The sequence below is a fragment of the Mus caroli genome, unplaced genomic scaffold (assembly GCF_978045245.1).
Source record: "Mus caroli unplaced genomic scaffold, Mus_caroli_1 scaffold_13, whole genome shotgun sequence".
Taxonomy (NCBI): domain Eukaryota; kingdom Metazoa; phylum Chordata; class Mammalia; order Rodentia; family Muridae; genus Mus; species Mus caroli.
In genome coordinates this window covers 34481727-34506865 of record NW_028227268.1, presented here as the reverse complement: position 1 = coordinate 34506865, position 25139 = coordinate 34481727, and the positions used below count along the sequence as shown (strand labels likewise).

At 47.8% G+C, this 25139-nt stretch overlaps 1 protein-coding gene across 3 annotated transcripts; it reads right to left on the bottom strand.

The window, feature by feature from the left end:
• Positions 1-6530: 6530 nt before the first annotated feature.
• Positions 6531-24470, bottom strand: Dynll2 (dynein light chain LC8-type 2). 3 transcript variants are annotated; one of them, XM_021177812.3, is made up of 3 exons: positions 24393-24470; positions 10639-10777; positions 6531-8495 (listed from the first exon to the last, which is right to left on the bottom strand). In XM_021177812.3, the coding sequence occupies exons 2-3, from the start codon at positions 10768-10770 to the stop codon at positions 8358-8360; spliced, it is 270 nt and encodes an 89-aa protein (XP_021033471.1). In that variant the 5' UTR covers positions 10771-10777; positions 24393-24470; the 3' UTR covers positions 6531-8357. The 3 variants fall into 3 exon arrangements, with proteins under 3 accessions (XP_021033471.1, XP_021033472.1, XP_021033473.1); XM_021177813.2 differs by lacking the exon at positions 24393-24470 and adding an exon at positions 13985-14281; XM_021177814.2 differs by lacking the exon at positions 24393-24470 and adding an exon at positions 14222-14265.
• Positions 24471-25139: the final 669 nt, after the last annotated feature.

Genomic DNA, 25139 nt, shown 5'->3' with positions numbered 1-25139 from the left:
AGCTTGGCCTGTGGTTGTGTGGGTAAGGAGCTGTCTTGACTATGTTAAGGTGAGAAGAACTCAGTATGGAGAGCACCATTCCCTAGGTTTGAGTCCTGGATTGTCCTGGGTCATGGTCCTGGGTTGTACAGGAGGAGGGGCTAAGCCCAAGCAAACGTGCGTTCATTTCTTCTCCCTCTACTCTTGACTGTGCCTCTGACTCGGCTTCTTCAAGTCTCTGCTTTGACCTTGCTATGATAGCCAAATAAACCCTTGCTCTCCTGAAGTTGCTTTCGTTCCGGTAATTTACCATAGCAACTGTCAAGTTGACAGAATCCGAAATAACCTAGAAGACAAAGCCTTCACGGGGTCACTGAGGTGGAGAGACCCACCTTACCTGTGGATAACACCATTCCAAGGTTCATCTCTGCCTGACTGAGGGCGATGTGACTGGCTGCCTCACGCTCCTGGGACTCCAAGCTGAAGCAAGCCCTTCCTTAAGAGCCTTTGCCACAGAAACAAGTAACCAATACAGTTAAAACGGGAAGGTGGGGGGAGCATAAATTCAGGGCTTCATTTCCCAGTACAAACTGCAGGGTGACCATGTCTGCCCTGAGAAAGGACTTGCATGCTCCACACATTTCTGGGCATCTAACAGACAGCTTTTGAGGTAGCAAATGCCTTTCCCAGCACCTGCTTGTGAAAACCAGAAGCCATTTGTTCCCCCCACCCCACCCCCCATCAGCATAAGCGCTCTTGCTGGCCTGCCTCCAGGGAATAGCTCTCCCAGTTTATCGTCTAGTTCTTGGGACCTTGTCTTTCCCTTCCTCCAGATGTCACTCCATGGTGACATTATACAGGCAGGACCTAGTAGTGAGCACAGAGTAGCATTCGTAAGATATTTGCATTTCACGGGACAAGGAAATCCACCTGATGATCTGTCAGACTTTTTTGTGGAATTTCTGGGGGTTCAGTAGCCTGAGTCAAGATTTCCCTTCCAAAGTAAACAATAAGTTCTTGCATTGGGCCCTTTGTATAGCTGGGAGGTTGGCAGGGGAGGGAAGAGAAAGAGAAACCTTAAGGACACAGTGGGCCTCTTTGGACTTTGGAGGCCAGATCTTGGTCACTTTTGGTCCGGGTTGCAGCGCAGAGGCGGACTGCTTGCCTATGGTGAGACCCTGGGTTCCATCTGTCATCACAAAAAAACATAATAAAAATCCACCACTCGTGAGCGACTTGCTGAGTGCACCATTCACTCCCCAAGGGTCCCCACCACTGCTGGATTTGAGACCATCCCAAGAGAGGCATCTCTGTCAGGTCTGGGCTGCTGTCCGGGTGCTGTCACTACCCAGGCTACCTGATTCAGGTGTTTGCCTTGCTGCAAGAGGAGCTGAGTCCTGAGGCTCCACCCAACAAGGCTTTGTGGGTACCCCATTTTGTCTTGTGTATATATGCCATAACACTCACTTGCCTCCCTCTTCTCCCCTACTGTTACATGTGTTCATAACAGCTAACTACATCACACCGATGAAGTTTGCAGATGGAACAAAAAAAAAAAAGCAGCAGCTCCCAGGGGCTCTGACTCATCTCCAGTTGTCCACAGGGTGGCAGTGCTCTGACAGGCACTCGGTAGAGATTGGGTTTAAGGAGCTGTGTGCGGGACCAAGCAGGAAAGACAAAATTGCAGCTTGCTGTGAAGAGGCCATCTGGCCATCAGCTAACACTATGTGAATGCGATTGTCCTGGATGACGGGGATCCCCGAAGAGATCTGACCTGTGGAGCTCCAGCCTGAGGCTCCCAGCCTGTCTGTCCTCACAGCCTGCTCTACAGGCTTCAGCCAGCCCCCACATATACATAATGCAATTCCTTGTAAGGGACTTAGATAGGCAACTAGTGGACAAGACAACCTACTAGGGTGACTGGCTGTTTCTAGAGTAGAAGTGACTTTGATATAAATCATCAGAGAAGATCTTGCTTCCTTGGAGGGCCAAAGGTTGGCTTTCACCAAAATAAGACAGGCATGGCCAGTCCTAGGAACTCAAAGGATTGCTTTGATAGAAGAGTTAAACAACAACTCAGTGTTTACTGCGTTCGTGTTCAACATGTAGCACTGTACCAGAGCGTTACACAGCCACTTCTTTTGGTTTTTGTGACCTTCATATCATGTACCCCAATTCCACTCCTCTCCCCCTCCTCTTCCCCTCCACCCCTGCAACCTCCCCATCAACAAAGAAAAGATATCTCATTGTGGAAGCTGTAGTGTGGCACAGTGGCCCACAGTATACCCTTTGTCCACACTTCTCTGCTTGCATATGTTCATGGCAATGACTTGGTCTGGTCCAAGGCACCTGGTTTCTGCTACACTATCAATACTAGAACAGCACTGAGACTCTTCTCAGAGATCCTGTTGTTGCCCTGTGTCATGGAGATCCTGTAGTTTTGGATGTGTAGGACCAGCCCCTTCATGCACTCCAGCAGTTCATGGATGGGGTAGATGTTGGTTGGGGTGAGCCAATTCAAAGCCCTGGATCTGGGTCTGAGAGGGATCTGAGCTGGTCAGCCAGTCAGCTCTCCTGCTTTCATGCCCTTGAAGGCAGCTCATCAGCGACCCCCCCACCCCCACACACACATCCAGGGCCAGATTTATTGAGCTGTCCAGGTGAGGTGCGTGGCTGGTTCTCCTGAGTGCTGCAGTGCTGCAGCTGGTAAGGGGCAGGGCCAGCTCTCCTGCCTGCCATTGGTGGCAAGGGACAAGGGCTTGCCTATGTCACTGCACATATACAGCCACTTTTGATGATGGCCAGTACCAGCTTCTAACTGGTTGGAAATACCACCATTCCTAACACCAATGTACTACAGAGGGGAACCTACCGGCTGCCGAAGAGGGAGAAGTCACCTTCCGTAGTAGTTCTGGAATACTGAGTCCTGTGAAAAGCAGCTGAATTGGAGGTTGGCCAGGTGTGGTCCAGGCAAATCTGGACCCCATCTGCACGAAGGCTTACTGGAAGAGTGATGTTCTTATTTACAGACTATCACCACTTTCTGCTACAATGGCAGTTCAGTAGATGTGGCAACCTCAAGATACCCACACAAAAACATGGATATAAATGTTCATAGCAGCAGTTTTCAATAGCAAAAACAAACAAAAAATAAAAACAAAACAAAAAACCAATCCTTTAACAGTGAGCAGATGTACTAAGTCTGCTTAGTGGAATGGTACTTGTCCAGAAAGGTACGTCATTGGCATATCATGAAAACACACTAAGAAGCTAGACTCGGGCTGGTGAGATGGCTCAGTGGGTAAGAGCTCCCGACTGCTCTTCCGAAGGTCCTGAGTTCAAATCCCAGCAACCACATGGTGGCTCACAACCATCTGTAATGAAATCTTGACTCCCTCTTCTGGGGTGTCTGAAGACAGCTACAGTGTACTTACATATAATAAAAATAAACTAAAAAAAATTAAAAAAAAAAAAGAAGCTAGACTCAAAAGCTAGATATTGCAGGATTCTATTTATGTGAAATGTGACTAGGCAAATTCTGAGACACAAAGCGTTAGTGGGTTGGGGAGATGGCTCGGTGGGTAAAGTGCTGCCACACTAGCATAAGGACCTGAGCTCAATTCCCCAGGATCCACATTCTAAAAACCAGGTGAAGGAGCTGGAGAGTAAGCTCTGCACTTAAGAACACTGGTGCTCTTCCAGAAGACTTGAGTTCAACTCCAAGACCTATTTGGTCACAACTGTCTGTGACTCCAGTTCCAGGGGATCTGGACTAAAGGCACAATACATACATATATTGTGCAGACATGCATATCTCCAAAGCATCCATAGTTATAACTTTTTAAAAATTTTAATGAATTAGGAAAAAAACAAAAAACATGCCTTTAATCTCAGCACTCGGGAGGCAGAGGCAGAGGCAGGTGGATTTCTGAGTTCAAGGTCAGCCTGGTCTACAGAGTGAGTTCCAGTACAGCCAGGGCTACTCAGAGATACCCTGTATCCAAAAAAAAAAAAAAAAAAAAGATGCAGTGGGACATGGCAGAGGGGAGGTGGGGATAGGATGGAGCCAGCAACTCGCTAGCCACCCAGTCCAGCCAAGTCAGCAAACTCCAGGCTCTGTGAGATGGTCCGAGTTAAGGACAGTGATGGAGGCACCCGGTGTCAGCCTCTGACACCAGGCACATGCATGTGATTAATGTTTTCTAAAGGCTGAAAAGGCAGCAGGAATTGACTGCAAATAGCTAGAGTTTCCCTCAGGGGGGACATAACCGTTCCAGTTTGCACAAACGTGTACCTGAGATACACTAAAACCCCGAGCTGTGCACCAGCAGAGTTCAGTGTACATCCCACTTGTCCTAGCATCCTTGTGACTTCAGGTCTGTTTCAGGTCATGGGCCTTCTCTTCTGTGTGTGTACAAATGTGTGGGGAAGGAAAGGGCTGGTGTAACGTGAGAACGAACTGGAGCTCCCTCAGAATCCTGCCTCTTCTGACTTTATTAGGCAGATTATCTTCAATTATCTTTCCAATTCAAAGCATTTTGATAGACGCCACTGGACCCTCAGAGCCACACTGCAGAAGAGGCATATTCTTCATGCACAGGTGGTTCAGAAAAGCCAAAGAACTTACTCATATGCAGTAGGCAGGGGCTGGTGCCTTTTTTTTTTTTTTTTTTTTTTTTTGGTTTTTCGAGACAGGGTTTCTCTGTGTAGCCCTGGCTGTCCTGGCACTCACTTTGTAGACCAGGCTGGCCTCGAACTCAGAAATCCGCCTGCCTCCGCCTCCCGAGTGCTGGGATTAAAGGCGTGCGCCACCACGCCCGGCTGGGCTGGTGCCTTTTACACATTCTCCCCACAGCACTGTTTCTGAATGCTGGGCCTCTCTAAAAAGCCCAAAACTCAGATAGGCAGGTGTCACAAGCAGGAACCGGGCAGTACCAATCCTCTTCAGCCTCACAGGCCTATCAACACAGCAGTCATCCAATGATGTGTGTATTGGTGTGGACACGAAGTTCACACCCATCAGACACAGGCACACCTAACCTTCAGTGAAGACGATGTCTTTAATTCAGGGGAGACCTAAGAGATCAGAATTAGGGGTGTGGCCTCTCTCCCCTAAGACAGAGGCCTTACAAAGGGGGCAGCTTTGGGAGAGGGATAGGCGTGGGAAGGGAAACACCTTATCCTTCCTGCCCTTGGTCAAGCAGAGAAACTGAAGACCACCAGTGGAGTTAGCGTTCATTACCCAATTTAGGGCTAGGTCTAAACCTTAAGATGTACCAGTGAGAACTGCACCACTCCTGCTTCAAGCTGGAGCTTTAGCCGTGCTAACAGCTGAGCAGATTTAGGACAATTCGGTTTGTTCATCCCCAGATCATTTGACTAATGACTGCTCTTGAGGGAGGACTCAAGCAATGTGAAAGCAATGTTTTAAAAATGAAGTGCACCTTATTCCTTTCTCAGAGCTGGCAAGCAAGATGGCCTACACCTTGCTATCGATCATCCCCAAGAGTCTCCCAAAAGGCCAGGTGACCCCCATCAAGGCGGCTGCCTAGACTGGCGGATGCTGCTTCCGTCTGGCCAGGAAATATTTTTCTAGCACTTGCTGCAGATGGGCATAGCTAGGCTTCAAGATAAAAGCAGCGGGGAACGTGGGCAGAGGAGTGAGGCAAGTTGGCATAACTATGCAGAATGAAAGGGGTCAAGGCAGTGGTGGAGGGAAGACGCACCACTCTGCATGATGTCCAGGTGTCTGGTATTTGAGCAAAGGCTACAATAGCTATACCTTGGGCCTAGGGTAGAGGTCACTAGCAGGGACAGGGAGACTGCCAGCCACACTATGGACACCTCCTATCCACTGTTACATTGCTAGTCTCTACTGGCTACCCTCCTCTCATTCCCAGTGCTCTTGTTCTCAGGGGGGAAGGGGATACAGGGGGGACTGGCACCCCCTAATACCCTTCTCAGAGGACTAGAGAAGGCCCCATGACTGAAACACAGTCATCCCACCCGGCCACAGCTTTGAGTGCCTGTTTCTTCTGCGAGAATTTCAGTTCCTGTCTTTCTTCCACAGTCCTATGACCCTATATTTATCATTCCTTTCCAGGGCTCTCTACAAGGTGGCCTCCAGGAAGTCCTACAGAGTGAGACTAGACTGGAATGTTCAGAAATGTGTTGTTCCAGGTGACATCTGGAGCAGAAATAGCTAACTTCAGTCCTTCAGTCCCCTCATTTCTGCTAAAACTTGAACTGAGCCTTTGTCCTGGAACACCCAAGACTCCAGCTCTCTCAATCACTAACCAGCAAAGGCAGCAACGAGGCAGGCTCTGCAGTCCCTTAATTAATCCTCTGGTACCTCACAGTTCCAGTCTTTCCCAAAAGACTCACCCACCCAACTTCATACCTGAAGCCCCACCTACCTCCTATACTCATTGAAAGCTCAGCTCTACCTCACCCTAGGACACACGGACCTAGCCCACCCACCGGGCGGCACTAACAGCAGCAGGCCCACCCACCCACCCATCGCCCCCAAAGAAACCCCAACAGCTCAGAAGTGCATCAATCGACCTTTAATGTCCAAAAGAGGCGTGGATGCAGAGCATAGATGTGGCAGGGTCTCAGTCCCTGCACCAGAAATGAGAGATGAACAAAAACGAGACACTTCCAACTGGCCAGAGTCTGGGAGGGCAGGGAAACACAGATCTGGACATTCATAAGAAAAATAAAACCTAAAATCAAACATTCAGTCCTGTACCCAATCACGGTTTGAACAGGGAACTCAGTCCCCACCAGTTCCCACCCTCCCCTGCCAGCAATGAAGAAAAACAAAAGCTCAACACACAGGAAGGGCTTAGGAGGAAGGGGCATTCTCCTGCCTCCCCCCGACCCCCAAGAATGGGCTGGGGAAAAAAATAGCTAGATTTCCCCACCCCTTACAGTGTCAACCCTACGCGAGTTCTGAATGTGATTCATAAGAATCAGCAGCTCAATTGGCAATGACAACCCCCACCCACCCCAATCATGTCACCGACAGACAAGGTTTCCCTTGCACTCTTCTCTGGAACCTCCTCCCAGTCACAGCCTTCTCCACCTCCTGACTCCCAGAGGTCATTCCTATACTTCAGACCTGTTCCAAGGAGCCCTCCACCCCATTACTTCCATTCTCACTTCCCACTAGAGACCAGTCACCTGGTCCCAGATCCAACTCCAGGAAAGATGTTAGTATGGCCATCCTGTTCTGGGTGACCTTCCGAAAACTTTCCCAGGGAACAGACAGCCACAAGGCAAAGCAGTGTCCAAGCAAGATGAACTGAGGGGAGGGGATGGTTTGATACCAACCTGTTCTCACCCTCACAACAGGTAACATAAAAGCCCACTTAGAACTAACTGCCCTCTACTTCCCATACACCCTAGAGATTCCACTTATCCTGCCCCTTCCCACCCTTCTACCCCAAACCCACCCCCACACACGCACACAGACAAACACAAACATACACAAAGAAGAACTGACGGGGCATTGATTTGGTTTGATTGCTAAGACCTAACTAAGGAACTACAGTCACCAGAAATTCCCTTGCCAGCCAACAATAGGGGCTGCTGTAAGAGAACGAAGGAATGAGAAAAAACGAGGGCTAAGCAGGGAGCAGACAGAATGTAAAGGGGAAGTCAGGCTAACCCTACTCCCAGCATCCTCCCAACATGACCTCTGGCTGGAAGAATATGGGAAGGTGACCCACGAAGACACAGCCCTTACTTAAAATCCTGACAGACGGCAAGACAAGTCTGCTCCCCACTCCCACAGCACAGATACACCGCAGTGCCCCTTAGAGACTGCACACCCACCCCTGCCCCAAGCCTTAGTCACAGTTCTGTGGAATATTCTCCCTGGTACTAGTGCCACCCCCCCCCCCACCTTCCTGCCCCTCTCCTTGCCAGTCCTAACCCTGTCCTCACAGCCTCCCCGGCCTCCTACAGCAGCACCCACCATCCAAGAGGCAGCCGCAGCTTAACTTCCACCTCAGACCTATTTCTAGTCCTCGGCCCTCCTAGTCCTTAGGGCTTCGATGAGGGCCTTTTATTTTTATCTAGGGAGAGAAAGAGAAAAGGAGGGGTGGGGGAGATTTCCTAGTGCAGTACAACCAAAAAAATAATGTTAACGTCTTAAAAACATAAACGCAAAGCAGCCTTCTTCCCCAGGCAACTAAACAGAAAGGAGTTTGGTTTTTGTTTACTGCGACACACACATGAAATCGAGTACACAGTCCATGCAGTAGCACAGCCATTGGAGAGGACTTCCTGATGCTGGCCCCAGTGCAACAGTCCCAGCAACGCCGCCTGCTTGCCATCGCTGCCGCCGCCACTGACACCTTCGCCTTGGCCACCTAGCCCGACTTGAAGAGGAGGATTGCAACTTGACCCAAGTAAAAATAGATGAAGTGCTTTGTCTCGTGTGTGACATAGCTGCCAAAATTCCGGCCCACGATACAATGCCAGGTAGGGTTATATTTCTTGTCAAATTCCTAAAAAAGAATAAAAGGGAGAAAGAAAGAAAAGTAGTTAGGGTTTCTGAAGTGGCAGAATGGAGTCACTTGCAGCAATCCCAGCACACACATTTAGTTGTTCCCACCTACCTTGCCCAGTAACCCACCCCAGCCCAGGACCCCAGCCCAGGTCCTCAGCACTCTCCCCTCAGAAGCTCAGGTTCTAAGGCTGGCAATGGCACTCCGGCCTTCATCAATAATGGACCACCACAAAGGCTCCATTGTTCCTCTCTGCCAAGCCTCTAGCACTCTACACCCTGATCATCTCTCCATCCTCTTGTTACTCCACTCCCAAACCTGCCCACCCTCTAATTCAAGATAATCAGAAAAACCAGGATGTCATAAGCACAGTAAGCAGGGCCTGGCCACCACTGCCTCCCGTTCCTAAAGTGACATTCCGAGCAGGAGCAAATGGGGACTAACTGCTGAAGCACCAATCCCCTCACTCTACAAAGCCAAGCAGTCCTGGGAGCCTAGCACACAACAGCTCAGCCTATAGCACAGGTCTTTATGTATCCTTCAGACTGCCAGCCTAGGAGAAGAAACTGGAGCCCCCACTAGGCACATCTTACTGCTAGGTAGACTGCCACAACACTCCTACACATCCTCTACAATGACCTAAGACTGGGCCTTTGACTGTAGTTTAACATGGGTGCTGGGAGCTGGAGGTGAGATAGCTGAGGGCTGGTAAGAACACTGGCTTCTCTCACACCCACACAGTGGCTCACAGCCTCCTTGTAACTCCTATTCTAAAGGATCTGATGCCCTCTTCAGACCTCCACAGGGACCAAACACACACACGACAAATCGACATACATGGAGGCAAAACATTCATACAAGAAAATATAGATATGATGTAGTTAAAAAAAGGCAAACCATGAGGTCTAAACTGGAACCCAGGGCCCAGGCTCAGCTGCCTCTTCAGGGTTAACCATTTCCACACAGGCATTCATCTAGGATTTCTCTTTTTAGAGTTTACATCTATTTATTTGGGAGTGGTGAGTGTGCCACAGCACACATGTGGAAATCAGAGGACAACTTGCAGGAGTCCAGTCTCTCCTTCCACCACGTGGGTTCCAGGGCTTAAACTCAGGTGTCAGGCTTAGCAGCCACTAATACATCTCACCAGCTCAATTTAGAAATCCCTCAATAATTGAACTCTTAAATATTGAACCATTTTTACAAAATTTACAAAAATTACAGTCAGCTCTCTACATCTGAGTTTTACATTCATATATTCAACCAACCACAGGTTTAAAACATTCAGGAAAAAATTACACCTGTATTGAACATGTACAGATTTTTTCTCTATCATTTCCTACAGAAATCAAGGAACTTAATATTCAAAGCTGATTCTTTTAAAGTGTTGGGAAGGGGCTATTGGAGTTGATTCAGCAGTTAAGAGCACCTCTGCTCTTCCATGGGTCTGGGTCCCGTTCCCAGCACCCACAGGGCAGCTCATAACCATCTGTAACTCCAGTCCCAGGGGTTCCGATGGCTTCTAGCCTCTTTGGGTACCAGGCATGCACTATGATGTAGAGACATAAGCAAATTACCCATACACATAAGGTTAATTTTAAAAAAGAGAGAGAGAGACAGACAGACAGACAGAAAACATAAGGGGAGTAGAATATATTGCAAAATATGCAGAACCTAAGCCCGAATTTTTAAGGAAAAGAAAACATTCCATCTCACGAGGATTATAAAGGACACACCACTGTAAATGAAGAAGTTCCCTGAAAATCTGTTCAGGATCATATAGTATTCACTCAAATGCTCTTAATCTTAATCTTGAACACTGAACAGTTCTCAACTGGGCTAGTAATATTTGTTCTGCAGTTCCTCTGCATAGCCTTCGCCTTCTCCTTCCCCATGCTTTGTAGTGACATAACCATCTGTACAACTAACACAGCTTCACTACAGCCTCATCAAGATCATTCGGGAGATTGCTTTGGGAGCTCAAAATCACCCTATAATTCAGCTGCTTCACATGTCTGCAGGGCTTTCTCAGAAGGGGCAACACCTGCTTTCTCAGCAAGTGTCTTCCCTGACCCCACCCCCACCCCATCCACCATCCCCAGCCGATGCGGCTCAGCAGTCAATCCTCAGGCTCCCGGCTTACCTTCTTGATATAGGCAGCAATGTCCTTCTCTATGTTGTACTTCTCCATGGCCTGTGTGGCGCAGTCAACGGCATCCTGTTGCATGTCCTCAGACATGTCTGCGTTCTTGATCACTGCCTTCCGGTCAGACATCGTGACACTGCAGTAGGAACACAAAAGTAAAGCTGGCGACATCTTATGTGAGCAGCAGCTTGAGCTATGGGTTGGGAGCTATAAGGTTAGAGGGGGATAGACATGGTGGAAGCACATGAACACAGACAAGAGAGAAGCTTATGCTGGGTAAGGTGGCACTTGCCTTAAATCCCAGCACCTAGGAGGCAGAGGTAGTTGGATCTCTAAGTTCAAGGGCTGGTCTACAAAGGAAGTTCCAGGTTAACTAAGGCTACACAGTAAAACCTTTGTCAAAAAAGAAAAAAAAAAGCGACTTAGAAGCTTCTAGCAGAAATATGGTCCCTACCTCTTGGAAATACAGGACAAGAGCGAGCGAGGGAAAAGGAGATATGGATGTAAGATGTGCTTTAATAGCTGCCTATTTCATGGGCTCTGAACGAGAGTCAGCACGCCACCAAGAGCCGAAGAGACGTAACACTGCATCACCTAACTGCATCTTTCAGCAAGTTAATTCGTCTTTGTGTTTTTATGTCACCATCTGTAAAATGGGGTCCAAGCCTTACCCTAAGAATAAACCAGCAGCTCGCACCTGCCGAGATTCAGCACATGACTTAATGACTATTATCTACTACTGGTCTCACAGCAGAAACCCTGCTAGAAATCAGTACCTCTGACTTCTGGTCCTGACTCTGAGCCTTTGTGGTCTCAACAAGGCATCTGGCCTTTCTGTATCGATTACTTCCATTTTAGAAATGAGGTCAGCTCTCAACTGGAGGTTGTTTAAGAATTAACTAGGGTTACATGAGAGCATCTGCAAATAAGGAGAGCCTATGCAAGGAAGCTGGCTGTCCATCAGCCAGACTCAACTACCACCTGTTTTTATGAATCAAAAGTTTTATAGGAACATGTTACAATAACAGAGTTCTAAGAGATTGTTCTGACCATAAATCCTAAAATACTCACTGTCCCCTCACAGAAAAAAGGCCAACTCCACTTTGATAAAAAATAAAAGGGGCTTCACATACATGGCCTGCTGGCAAAGAGGTAATAATGGCCTCTTAAATGTTGGGGCTGATGTTACCTCAAACCAGAGAGGCAGCCCCATGTCACCACACCCAATCCTGCTCCCTCGCTCTCCTCACAACAGTGTTCAGTCTTTAAAGTACAATACAATTTCTGAATTCTGGCCTTTAGTCACAGCCCCAACAATAATTATCAGTTCTCTTGAATTTTTGCTTCTTCATGTAAAAATTATTTTTATTCATTCAAAAAGCACTAATGATATGTACATTTGGAGAAATATTACCCGACAGGAGTGCTGAGAACTTTCCCTAAATATAAAAACCAGGCCAGGTGTGGTGATTCGCACCTGAAATTCTAGCACTTGGGAGGTAGAGGCAGGAAGGGAGATCAGGCATTTAAAGCCAAACTCAGCTACAATAAAACCATGTTTCAAACAATCAAATCAGAGGAGATGGAGGAGGCCCACAACACTGACCTAAGACTAAGAAAGAGCTTAATATTTTTATAGCCTTGTTTCATAGTCATGCTTCCTGGGCCATGGCATTCACCATACGGCAAGCAACCAGACTTCGGAGACTGACCCACATGGACCCTTCTGTAGCCTACAGTCATGTGAGCTACCTTACATCCAAAGAAACAAGCTACAAAAACCCACCCCTGCCCGCTCTCATCACTCACGGCAGTACCGATCCCCCTTCACCTCAGCTCCAAAAGCAACACTGGTTGTCCTCAGCCCAATGGGGACGGGAGTCTGACTGCTCAAGATGCTGGGATCATTCCAAGCCTCCTTATCTATGTGCACACTGCCCACGGAGATGAAAAGAACCCAGTCCGTCCAACGCACACAATGTATGCGTGACAACTTCCAGGCCAGGCACTGTCAAATAAAGCAAAGGTTCTTCCACCGAAGCGACACTGGCCAGTGTTTAGCTAAGATGCCCCCTACCCCAGAGAAAATACGGAGCCGAGGAGTCTGTGGTGTTGAAGGAAAGGTCTATTCAAGGCCGACTAGCTCTGTGACCTTGGGCAGCCAATCATGTTTAAAAAATAATGGCTGAAATGAGAGAAACGGAACAACCTCCATGAGGCTTGGGAAGAGAAAGATTGATGTGATGAGACCTTTCTAGAAGAAAAGAAAAAAAAAAAACAATGTCACCTGGTGGCCTATTCCAGGTTGCCACTCAGAAGGGGGCAGTGTTTACAAATCCAGAGGTTGGGGGTGGAGCCTGGCTACAGACAACGAAGTATGAAAATTGCACCATTTTGCCAAAAAAGCTCACCTGCTTCACCGCCTCCTCCCCCCAAAGTCCAAAGGATCAACTTTGTCACAGTAATTAAAAGCTATCTTACTCTCTAACAGAGAGAGCCTACGATTACATAATGCTGGTCTTGTGACTACAATGCCACGATTCTTCACCCTTGGCCCCTCAGGCGTCGCAGAAAGGTGAGGCCCAGCCCTGGCAACCCCTATCCAAGGTACCAGTGAGAAAAGGCTAGGGAGCCAGACGCCCAGCGATCCTTTCCTGGGGAGGTGGGGGGAGGGGGCGGAGCTGGGCCTCCAGATAAAAGGATGGCCAAAGGGCCCCAAGCCAGCTTCCTGAGTCACGAGCCAGGAGCTCCTGTGAAAAACGCAAAAGGAGCACTCCAGGACAGTTCTCAACCTCTGTCCCAGGTCTTGCGACAAAAAAGAAAAAAAGAAAAAAAAAAAAAAAAAAAAAAAAGGGCTAAGCCTCCAAATGACACGGACGGCCCTGCACCATTCTTTAACACGTACAAACGTTATTGCCTCGTTTCGGATTTCCAAAGGGACCGTAACCCCTCGTCCCAAAACACCGCCCCCACCATCTTTTCCTCTAGAGGGCAGGGACCCCCGAAGGGCAGCACCTGGGAAATGAGAAAGCATCCACCTCCCCGCCGCCCTCCGGGTCCGCAGGCCGCAAGCCGGTCCTCCGCCCTCCCCCGCCAGGCCTAGAGAGGCGCCGGAGTGACCGGGCGACCTCGCTGCAGGAAGGACGCCCCGAAGGGTGGCGGCGGGAGGAGCCGCGTCGAGCCCGAACCCGCACTGGCTGCCCGCGCTCCCCGGACCCCAGAGGCCTCCGCGCACCACGGGCTGGCTCCCCTCCCCGGGGCTGCGGGGCCTCCAGCCAGGGCACGAGGGTCTCCAGAGCCTGGGCCGAGTCGGGCGAGGGCTGCCCCCGGGGCCCCCGCTCACCGTCACGCAGGCGAGTCCGCACAGGCCCCTGGGGAGCAGCGCTGGGCTGAAGCAAAGCGCGAGCAGGGGCGGTGTCCCCTGGGCTCGTCCTGCAGCAGCAGCCGCTGCCGCCGCGGTATCCCCCTGCTCCCGCAGCCCCGGGGCCGAGCGCTCGCGCTGCTGGTCGCCCTCCGAGCTTCCCCGGACGCCCGCGCTCCGCCTCGTGCCACCCGGCCGACCGCCTGTCCCGGCTGATACCTCGCCGCCCGCTCCGCTCCGCCGCTGAGCGCGGCCGACGCGCGGCCCTGAAATAGAGCCCCGCCCCCGCCCCCCTGCCGCGCGCGCCGCCGTCCGCGCTCCCCATTGGCTGCGCCCGCCCGGCCCCGCACTGCGGGCTTCTCCCCGCGCCGCTCTCGCTCCACATCTTGTTTCGTCCCACAATGCCTCGGGGCGGAGGAGGGGGTGGGGAAGGGGAGCTGGAGAAGGTGGGGGGAGGGAGCCGTGGCCTTAGGAGGAGAAAGGAGGACTCAGACCCTGTCTGCCCAGGCCCGGAGAGGCCTGACTCGGGAGGAATACATTCGGCCCAGAAAGGAAAAGGGAGAGAGGCGTGGAGAATCCAGTGCCAAGGAAGAAAGAATGGAGGGATGGAGATTTCAGACTCAGGAGAGAAGGGTCCCAACTTTGGAAAGAGGCAGGACAGGGTATTAGAAATCACCGGGGACAGAGGAAAATTCATTTCCCTAGGCTGGCGACACTTGAGAGAACTGTCAAGCCCCATGGTGAAATAAAGGCAACAGTCCTCAAGAGCCCCCCCTCCCCCGCCCCTGCTTTCACATTCGCTTTTGCTTCTAACTCAGCCTTTGTTCACGAATCTTGAGACCTTTCTGCCTATCCATAGCTGGAACCCTAAGTACACTATCATCAAAAATACCGGAGGTACAGCCTCTACCGTTCGGGTGTGGTCTTTGGGGGATAGAGGTGAGAACCATTTCTCGGGGACTGAAAGGAACTCCTGTAAGTATGAGCTGTGAGTTATCTTTTAAAAAACGACTTCACCCATAGCCCTCAAATATAGACAACGCACTGGGGTGGGGGTGGGGGGTCACACTCCTTTAATCTCAGCACTTGGAAGGCAGAGGCAGGCAGATCTCTGAGACAGCAGCTGGGTCTACAGAGTGAGTTCCAGGACAGCCAGGGCTACACAGAGAAACCGTCTCAACAAGACAAAAACAAAATGTAGACAACACAGATTCAGACCCCTTGCCAGATCAGCTCCTTTAGACTACACTTGGATGGCAGCCTTTAAAGTTCAAGAAGCAGACATTGGGATGTGTGTGTGTGTGTGTGTGTAGTGTGTTACAAAAAAAACACTGTGATTTTTCTTCCTAAGCTTTCATTCACAAAGGGGCTATCTAAAGTCTTCAGTGGGAGGTCAAACATTCTAGCCTCCGTGGATGTTAGGAAATTGCCTAGCATAGCTCCTGTGTTCATCTCTTTCTCTCCCCTCACCTAACCCATGAGAAGTCAGACTAGGTCTGGCTTAGCCTGCCCTGTTTGGGAGTATCATGATTTAGTGTTCATTAAGTGTCTAGGACAACTTGGAAAACTGTCCCCTCAGGCTTCTCCATTCCATAGCTCTGTCTTTTTCCAGGAAGGGACTCAGCCAGGCTAGGCCTGGGGTATCCCTTCATCCAGGGGGTATTCTGATGTCAGCCTGTGTTAATGAATGAGGGGTGGGGCACATGTGGGGAGGGGTGAGAGGACAGATTGTAGAGTTCTTGTGGAGAAAACTCTTAGGAAGTTCTTGGAGAAAGAGCTAATCGCCTCTTTCCCCAGCCTTCATTAGCTTCTAAGATCTGAAGGTCACAACTACGATATAAGATTGTATACAAGATGTCCATTGCCCAAGGACATCTAACGGAAGGAACGAGTAGAAGCACACACTCTGCTTGCTTCCTGATGTGTCTTGATACAAGCCAGCACTCAAATGATCTTTTTCAAGGGCACACAACAGTGACTATGAATTTTTATGTCCCTACTGTGTTCTTCCTACTCCTCTTGCCCAGAGTAGAGGAGAGAGAGATTATTCCCAGTGTGGAATATAATGGGATAAGAATTAGGAGATAAAACTCTCAGATAACAAAAGGTAGACTAAGGCTTAAGGCTCTTCAGAAATTTGGGTATTGGAGTGGTGTGTGTGTGTGTGTGTGTGTGTGTGTAAGTTTGAAACTGGGGCTGTAACTCGATGGGAGAGTGCATGCTTGCCCAGCATGCTCTAGGCCCTGAGCTTGAACCCCAAACACTATGGTTCATGTTTAAATAACAGTTAACCTTTATGAAACCTTTATGTACCAGGTACTAACTGCTTCCAGTGTAATGCATTCTACTCCACCACACTAAACTGTTTTGAAGTGAATGTATTACTGTCCCCCTCTGGATGAGTAGTTGTTAGTGTCAGATTCAGGGACTTGCCTAAAGTCACCCAGCTTGTCACCTGCAACATTCAAACCCAGCTTGTTCCAAGTGCTTACCACCTTAGCCGTTAGACTTCAGTGTTACCTAACAGTAACATAAAAGTATAGAGGGACTTGGCTCTCTGCCTAAATCATAACAGCATTTCCTAAACTTACTAACTGTAGTCCTTTTTAAAATATATTTTTCCTATGTTGTCTCTTTATTATTTTGTGTATGTGAGTGTTTTGCCTTGGTCCCCATGGATGTCGGATTCCTGGAAGTGGAGTTAGATATGGTTGAAGATACCATGTGGGTGCTGGGAATTGAACCAAGTTCCTCTAAAAGAGCATCCAGTGCTCTTAGCTCTCCAGCTCCCTCCTTTTTCAAAGACAAAGTCTCACTATGTAGCTCTGGCTGTCCTGGAACTCACTATGTAGACCAGGCTGGCCTCAAACTCATATGATCTCTCTGCCTCTGCCTCCCAAGTGTTAGGTTTAAAGGTGTTCAACACTATGCCCAGCTCCAAAGTCCTTTTTTAATCCAAACATTAATATATCCAGGAACAGAGTTTATGAAACTTGTCCTATACTAATTAATACTATTTATGCAAAATACTTACTATCTAAGATGACTATGCAGCATTGTAACTATGATACTTAATGGCTTTGCCTAACTTGGTGGGTGTCTATTTGACAGAGCCATTTGAAATTGCCTAGTTTCTTTGGCTATCAGTCATGATTTCTGATTTAATACAGAAGGGGTTGATTTTGTCTTGTTTGTAGGCTTCTTCCCCTCTGTCTGTTTTGATTTCAGGGCTCCTGATCCTGAAAAAATCCTCAACTTACAAGTTTCACCCATATCTATTGCTTTTAACTATGGCCTGGGCCCTGGCCACTCTTCCCATCCCCAGATTTTTCTACACAGGCCCTTCAGAAACACTCACACACACGCACACATACACACAACACACACACACACACCCTGATGGTTAGCAGCATCGTTCCAGGAATGGGTGCCTTTGATTCTAAATTCTTTCCACAACTCAAAAGCTGTGCAGTGTGCAAATCTGGCCAAGCTTATTCAGATCACAAACTCTCATTTCCCTCAACTATAAGTTGAGAACAATATCTGCTTTATAGAGGTACAGGAAAAACACACACACACACACATGAAAACTCTTGGCTCAAGGGCCTGGTCCATCCCTGTAGCTAACGAGTAAACTCTGGCCACCATCATCTTTCCCTTCCCTGGAGTTCTTATCTCCGCTTTAAGCCCCATGCACAAGCCAGAAACCAGGGATCCCCCCTGGATTTGTGTCTCCCTCTCACACCCGCCACCAAGTCATCCTTGCTGACTGCCTGTTTTTCCAGTCATTTCAAATGCTTCATATCCAGCCTGCTATTCATCATCTCTTGGTTCCTTGGTCACTGTTGGCTCTTTCACTTCAGGCTTAGTGCTTCTCAACTGTCCTAATGCTGTGATTCTTTAAGACAGTTCCTCAGGCTCGCCAACCATAAAAGTTTTGGTAGCAGTAATTTTGCTAGCTGTGAACCGTAATGTAAATGTCTGATATGCAACCCCTGTAAAGAGGTTGTTTGACTCCCAAAGGTCTGCTCTACATCACAAATCCATTAACAATGCAGACTTTGCCCTTCTCCATAGCATGCACCCCTCTTCTACACACACTCCTCTGTTTGCCAGGTCCCTCCACACTTCCCATCGCTGCCTGTGGCTCCTCTAACACCTCAGCTGACTGCATCTCCCACACGCAGATTCCACACCTTTGTTCCAGTGGTTCTTATCCCCCTTGAGACTTGTCGCCTCCCTTCCTGGCTCACTCACTCTTACATCTGAGATGCTTTCCCCTGGCTCTCGCTGGGGATTGCATACCTGCTCAATGCTTTGTAACTTCCAGGCCTGGTCACTAATCATTCTCTATTAAACTTGTCAATAGTAGGTTTGTCTGTCATTTCTTGCTGACAAGGACCACGTGTGATTTCTGTATACACTGGTGGACCTAATCCAGTTCCTGAAACAAGGAGAAAATTTCCTATGTATTGGGTAACCTAAGCAAGCCCATCAGTGGCTTTCACAACTGGATGAACCTTCCTTCTCTTCCAGGCGGCCAGGCTCCTCTGTTTCTCTCCCCAGAACCAGCAATGCACTGTTTACACAGGGCTCTCCCTGCCCAGAACAAATTGCCAGCTAAGAAAAATCACTGTCAGTGCTGGGGAAGGTCCAGCCTTGGTTTCTAAATTGACTCCCTCCTCACTTTCTGCTGAGTGTTTGGCTGGGATCCTTAGGTAAACATCAGCTGACTGGGTTGCCTACAGGGAGGAGTCCACAGGCTATGGAGGGACCAGAAGTCGTTTTACCAAGGCCTTTATCAGGTGAGTTACTTCAATGGCTACAGGAAATTGGAGAAGGGTCAGCCTGGGCTATACAGTGAGTTCTGGCCCAAATTGTGCTACAACATGAAACTGTGTCTCAGAAAGGGAGATAGGGAAGAAGAGAGGGGAGGGGAGAGGAGAGTGGAGAGAGAAAGAGAGAATATTAATCATGTATAAGGGAGATTCTGTCCTTATGGTCATAAAAACATACATACTTTCCCATCCTCAGTCTTTGAGTACAGTAAAAATAATGAGATTAGCTCATAGGAAGACTCCAGGGCCTCACACATACCAAGCAAGTTCTTTGCCACAGTATCCCCAGGCAGGCCTGCCTCCTTCCCTTTTTTTGAATTTTTTTTTCTGACTTGGGCATCAACCCCAAGGCCTTGCCCATGCTAAGGAAGAAATCTACCACTCAGCCCATTCTTCCTGTCTTCTTTTGAGAATAATTTTGAAAAACACAAAACCAAACGAACCAACCAACCAGAACTAAGTATTTTAACTCACCTGGCATACAAAAATGCAAGCCAGCAAAGAACTTTATGGGGAATCTTCACTAGGAAAATGGAGGCCAAGTTTACATTTCAACACAAGGTAGCCCTACATCGCTTATGTGTGAGCACACACTGCCTTGTTCAGAAGGTAAATAGCTTTTTGTCAATTTCATACAAACTAGAATTACCTGGGAAGAGAGAACTTAATTAAGGAATCGCTTCCATCAGATTGGCCTGTGGGCACATTGGTGGGTCATTTTCTTTTTTCTTTTATGGTTTTTCAAGACAGGGGTTTTCTGTATAGCCTTGGCTGTCCTGGAACTCACTTTGTAGACCAGGCTGGCCTCCAACTCAGAAATCGGTCTGCCTCTGCCTCCCCAAGTGCTGGAATCAAAGGCATGTGCCACTACCGCCCAGCTTCATTGTCTTGATTAGTGATTGATGTGGGAAGGCCTAGTCCACTGTGGGCAGGGCCACCCCTGGGCAGGAGGCCCTAAATGGATAGGGAAAGCGGTTGAGCAAGCCATGGGGAGCAAGGAAGAAAGCAGTGTTCCTCCCTCGGTGGACTGTTCCTGCCTTGAAGTCCTGCCCCGATGCCTTAGTGAGGAACTAGTACCTAGAAGGAACATGAAATAAGCCTTTCCTCCCAAGGTTGCTTTGGGTCATGGTGTTTTTCACAGCTGTAGAAACCTAATACACAAACAAGAAGTCATTCTTGCCTTTCACCATACAGTGCCTGGAGATTAAACTCCGGAGTTCTAATGGCAACAGGGGCCTGTACCCACTGGGCCATCTTGCCTGCCCAAATCTAACTTAAAAAAAAAAAAGTCTTAAAGATGCATAGCTCAGTGATGTGTGTGTGTGTATACATATACATATATATCAATATAGCATCCTGGCACTGAGGTTGGCAGATCATTGTGAGTTTAAGCCCAGCCTGGTTTACATAGCAAGTTACAGGACAACCAAGGGCTACATAGGCTGTCTCAGAAGACATAATGACTACAAAAATCATTGCAGTTATTCTCCTGGTTCCTTCCAATCTTTGCCAATCTGCTTTTCACCTCCGGGGATTTGCCTGTTCCGGACAATTCATATACATGGAGCGACACAGTGTGTTGGCTTTTACGGCTAGTTTGCTAGCATGATGTTTGCAGGTTTACATGTCTCAGTGTTTTATTTTATGACCGTGATGTCACTGAACAAGTATACTGGGCTTTGCTTCCCTAATAGTTGATGGACATCTGGGTTTTTCCTCTACTAGGCCTCAAACCAGAAATGCTAAGCAAGTAATCTATCACTTTTTCTACTTTTTAGCTCTTATAAATGAGGCTGCCAGAAAGATCTGTGTGGTTAAAGTCTTCACCTCCTTGGGTATGAAGTTCCCCTCTCTCTAGAAGTGGGCTTGCTGGGGTTTTGTGGCATCTTTATGCTAACCTTCCCAGGAATAGCCAGGTTGTTTCCCAAGCAACTGTACTACCTTACACTGCTACATGCAGTGTATGAGGGCTCCAGCCTCCTGTGTCTCCATAAACTTATTATCTGATATCTGTTTGTTTTATTAATTTATTTTTGTTTTTGAGACAGGTCTCACTGTGTATCTCTGGCCGGCCTGAAATTCACTATGTTCTGGAATTCACTAGACTACCTAGGAAGCCTTGAACTCAGAGATCTGCCTTCCGAATGCTGAGATAACCTGCCACATATTTATGTATGTACATATATACATATATATTTGTTTATTTAGAGATAGGGCCATGTGTAATCCAGGCTAGTCTCAAACTCACTATGTTGGCAAGGACAACTGAATTTCTCATCCCCCTGCCTCTATTTCCCAAGTGTTAGGATTACAGCCATCTACCACTCTCCCCATTTTTATTATTGGACTTTCTAAAAAGTGTGTGTGTGTGTGTGTGTGTGTGTGTATGTGTGTGTGTGTGTGTGTTAAGGGAGTGAAGTCTCTCCTTTCACTATGTGGGATCTAGGATCAGGTTCATTAGGCTTATGTGTGCTTGGCCATCTTGCTGGCCACATTGTGTGACTTCTTGATTATAGACAGTGTGGTGGCTGTGAAGTTGAAGCTCACTGTGGTGTTCACTGGCATTTCTTCGATAGCTAATGATGTTTGCCATCTTTTCTCATGTGTTCACTGACTGTGCATCTCATTTGGGAGAATGCCCATTCACATCCTTTATCCATTTTTCAGTTGGGTTATTAGCGTTTTAGCTTGTTGAGATATGTGTGTTTTAGAATTATCTTTGTTACTTTAAGTTACGTGCCTCTGTGTGTGCGTTCAGGTGCACAGCAGAGCTGGAGTTACAGCGGGCTGTGAGATGCTTGATCTGGGTGCCAGGAATTGAACCTGAGTCCTCCAAACAAGCAGTACATGGGTTCAGTGCTGAGCTTCCTCTCCAGCCTCTGTATATTCTTTTTACATTCGAAATACTAGGCCCTCAGAAGACCCATGGTTTACAAATATTTTCTCCGTTTCTGTGGGTTTTATTTTCAGTTTCTTGATGGTCCTTTGAAGCACAAAAGTTTAAATTTAGCCGGGCGGTGGTGGCACACGCCTTTAATCCCAGCACTCGGGAGGCAGAGGCAGGCGGATTTCTGAGTTCGAGGCCAGCCTGGTCTACAAAGTGAGTTCCAGGACAGCCAGAGCTATACAGAGAAACCCTGTCTCGAAAAAACCAAAAAAAAAAAAAAAAAAAAAAAAAAAAAAAAAATGTGCATCACCAAGTTGGGCGTGGTGGTGCATGCCTTTAATCCCAGCACTCGGGAGGCAGAGGCAAGTGGATTTCTGAGTTCGAGGCCAGCCTTGTCTACAAAGTGAGTTCCAGGACAGCCAGGGCTATACAGAGAAACCCTGTCTCGGAAAAAAAAAAAACAAAAAAACAACAAAAAAAATGTGTACCACCATACCTGGCCTGAGTAAATTTCTGTATATATGTGAGGTAGGGGCCATATCATTGTTTTGGATGTAATGCCAGTTATCCTGGGCGATTAGCTGAAAAGACTTACCACAGACTTGCTTTGAGACCCTTGTCAACAGTAACTTGACTAAAACAAAACAAAACAAACAAGCAAACAAAAACAAAAATGTAACCACTGGGCTGGAGAGATGGCTCGGCAGTTAAGAGCAATGACTGCTCTTACAGAGGTCCTGAATTCAGTTCCTAGCAACTACACAGTGCTTACAACCACCTGTAATATGTCTGATGCCCAATTCTGGCATGCAGGTGTGCATGCAGATAAAGTGCTCATAAACAAAAATAAATCTTTAAAAAATGTAAACAACATAAATGTAAAAGTTTACTTTTGGACTGTCAATTATTCTTGTTTGTTTTTGTTTTTTTGAGACAGGATTTCTCTCTGTAGCCCTGGCTGTCCTAGAACTCACTTTGTAGACCAGGCTAGCCTCGAACTCAGAAATCCGCCTGTCTCTGCCTCCCGAGTGCTGGAATTAAAGGCGTGTGCCACTATGCCTGGCTTGGACTGTCAATTTGACTTCAGAGATCTAAATATTGACCCTTCTGCCAGGCCTGAACTGTTTCCATTACTGTAGTTGCTACACAGTAAATGGATTCCTCCCGCTTTGCCTCTGTCAAGGTTTGGTCAAGGGAAGCAGAGCGGCCTTCGTTGTGCACACACTGGCTCTAGGGAGACTGAGGCAGGAGGGTCATGAGTTCCATGCCAGTTTTAGCTACATAGAGAGTTCTAGACCAGCTTGGGCTACATGGAAAGACACTATTTCAAACACACAGACACACACAGGCACGATAGACACACACGCACACACACACACACACCACTGATCCATTCTGGGACTTGAGTTTACAATTTATCAATTTATATTAGAAACTCTAGTTGAGGAAGCTCAAGGGATAGCTCAAAGTTTAAGCTTTTTCCAGAGCTTACTGTTTTTCCAGAGGACCAACTCACAGCATCCACACCAGGCGGCTTACCACTGCCTAGAACTCCTATCCTAGGGAAATCAGCCCCCTCTGGTCTCCAAGGGTACCTCAACCATATGGTGCACATAAACTCATGTGGGTACACACACATACCCATAAATAAAAACCTTTAAAACTCTAGTTGACATTTAAACTTGGAAGTACTACCAATTTGGCAAAATTAATCTTTCCAAGTTCTCAAGGTGGTTGGAGACATTCATCTACATAACCAAGTTTAATACAGACCACACTGAGACTGGTGACCAGGAATAATAACTAAAGGGCTCGGAGGGCACAGAGTCAGGGCAACTAGTTTGCCTGAAGAACCACAGAGCCGAAGAACTGACATTTGATATAAAGAGTGGGTGGGATTAAGGGGGAAAGGGACACTCTTAAGATAGAAGCCTGTGGACTCAACCAAACAATAGCAGGAAGCCAGACACGTTAGGAACAGCATTCGGAGGAAAGAAGCAGGTGAGAAAGGCTAAAGCCAGACCTCAGCAGGGTCCAAAGGATGAGTTGAGGAGTTAGGACCTAATCCTAGAGAATGCCAAGAAGATGGTGTCATGAACCTTCCTCAGGAGTTATAGCATCGATCTTGAAAGCACATCTAAAGGACTGCATATGGTAGGTTTGGTGCCTAACCAGTAGTGGAGACTAAGAGGTAGGTATAAAGAGAGTAGGCCATTGGGGATGCCCTCTTGGAGGGACTATTTGGAAAGAGCATTGTTATCCTGGCTGGCTCTCTGCCTCTATTTCTCTCCCCTTCTTGACTGTGTGAGATACCACCATGATGTATCTGCCAAAGATGTACCTGTCAGAATGTACTAGGCTGGAACAGATCTAAAACAGCAGGACCAAGTGACTATGGACTGAAGTCTCTGAAACCATGAGCCAAACCCCAATCTTTTCCCTTCTTGTAAGGTGATTACTACAGGCATTTTGTCACAGCTTCAGAAAGCTAACCCAGTAGGGTCTGAGACAATAGAAACCTAAATTTGTTTTCTGGAGCTCTGTGATGCTCTCAGCCCCTATAGAAACCAGCAGAAGTGGCTGCCTTCTCACTCTTGGCCAGGGCCCTGTCTGGGCTTCTCCTCTCTAGGCTCTGTGACATGGGACTTCCCTGGCCTATTCCTACCTCTCTGATTACTCCCTCCAGTCTCCTTGTCAGGCTCCTCTTCCTCTGCCCATCCTTCAAATGTGGTGCTCCTTGGAATTCTGCTCTAGATCCTGTTCTCTTCTTTAGTGACGTCATGTTGCCATGGCTTCATGACTACTCACCAGTGGTACCTTCATGTCCACTGATAGCCTCCCCACACTCCCTCCTTCAGAGCTGCAGAATCATCAGCTTTAACTGATCATTGCATGTTCTTTTTTATATTTGCCAGACTTGGGTCCAGTTGTGAGTAGAGAGGAAAATTTCACGTCAGACAGTTCAAATAAAAGGGAGAAGCCTGTGTCCTTGTTTAAAATATTTATATTTTAAAATTATGTGTCTATGTGTATGTGCATGTTTGTGCACACGTGTATACACGCTGCACATATGAGTAAGGAGGCCAGAAAAGGGTTTTGGATGCCCTGGAGGTGGAATTACAGTTGTGAGCTGCCTCATGTGAGTGCTGGGAACCAAACTTGGATTCACAACCAAGTGGTGCCCAGCCTTGACAGCTAAGCTATCTTACCCTTAGAAGTGTATTTCTATTTTAGATTAAAGAATACCAGAGGTACTAACTCTAAGTCTGCTATACTGTCTCCAGTTCTCAGAATCTCAGGAGCCAGTTTTCTGCCAGCTTCACACACACACCTCCCCCTCAGCTTTACCTCAGGATCCAAGATGGTGGCTCATACTCCAGAATGCCTTGTCTATAAGGACAGCTTTTCAGTC

Bases quoted from the DNA above. Each gene is read 5' to 3' on its own strand.
- Dynll2 (XM_021177812.3), bottom strand. From the start codon at position 10,770: ATGTCTGACCGGAAGGCAGTGATCAAGAACGCAGACATGTCTGAGGAC. The intron at 8,496-10,638 runs GTAAGCCGGGAG...ATTCTTTTTTAG, and splicing joins TTGCTGCCTATATCAAGAAG to GAATTTGACAAGAAATATAA.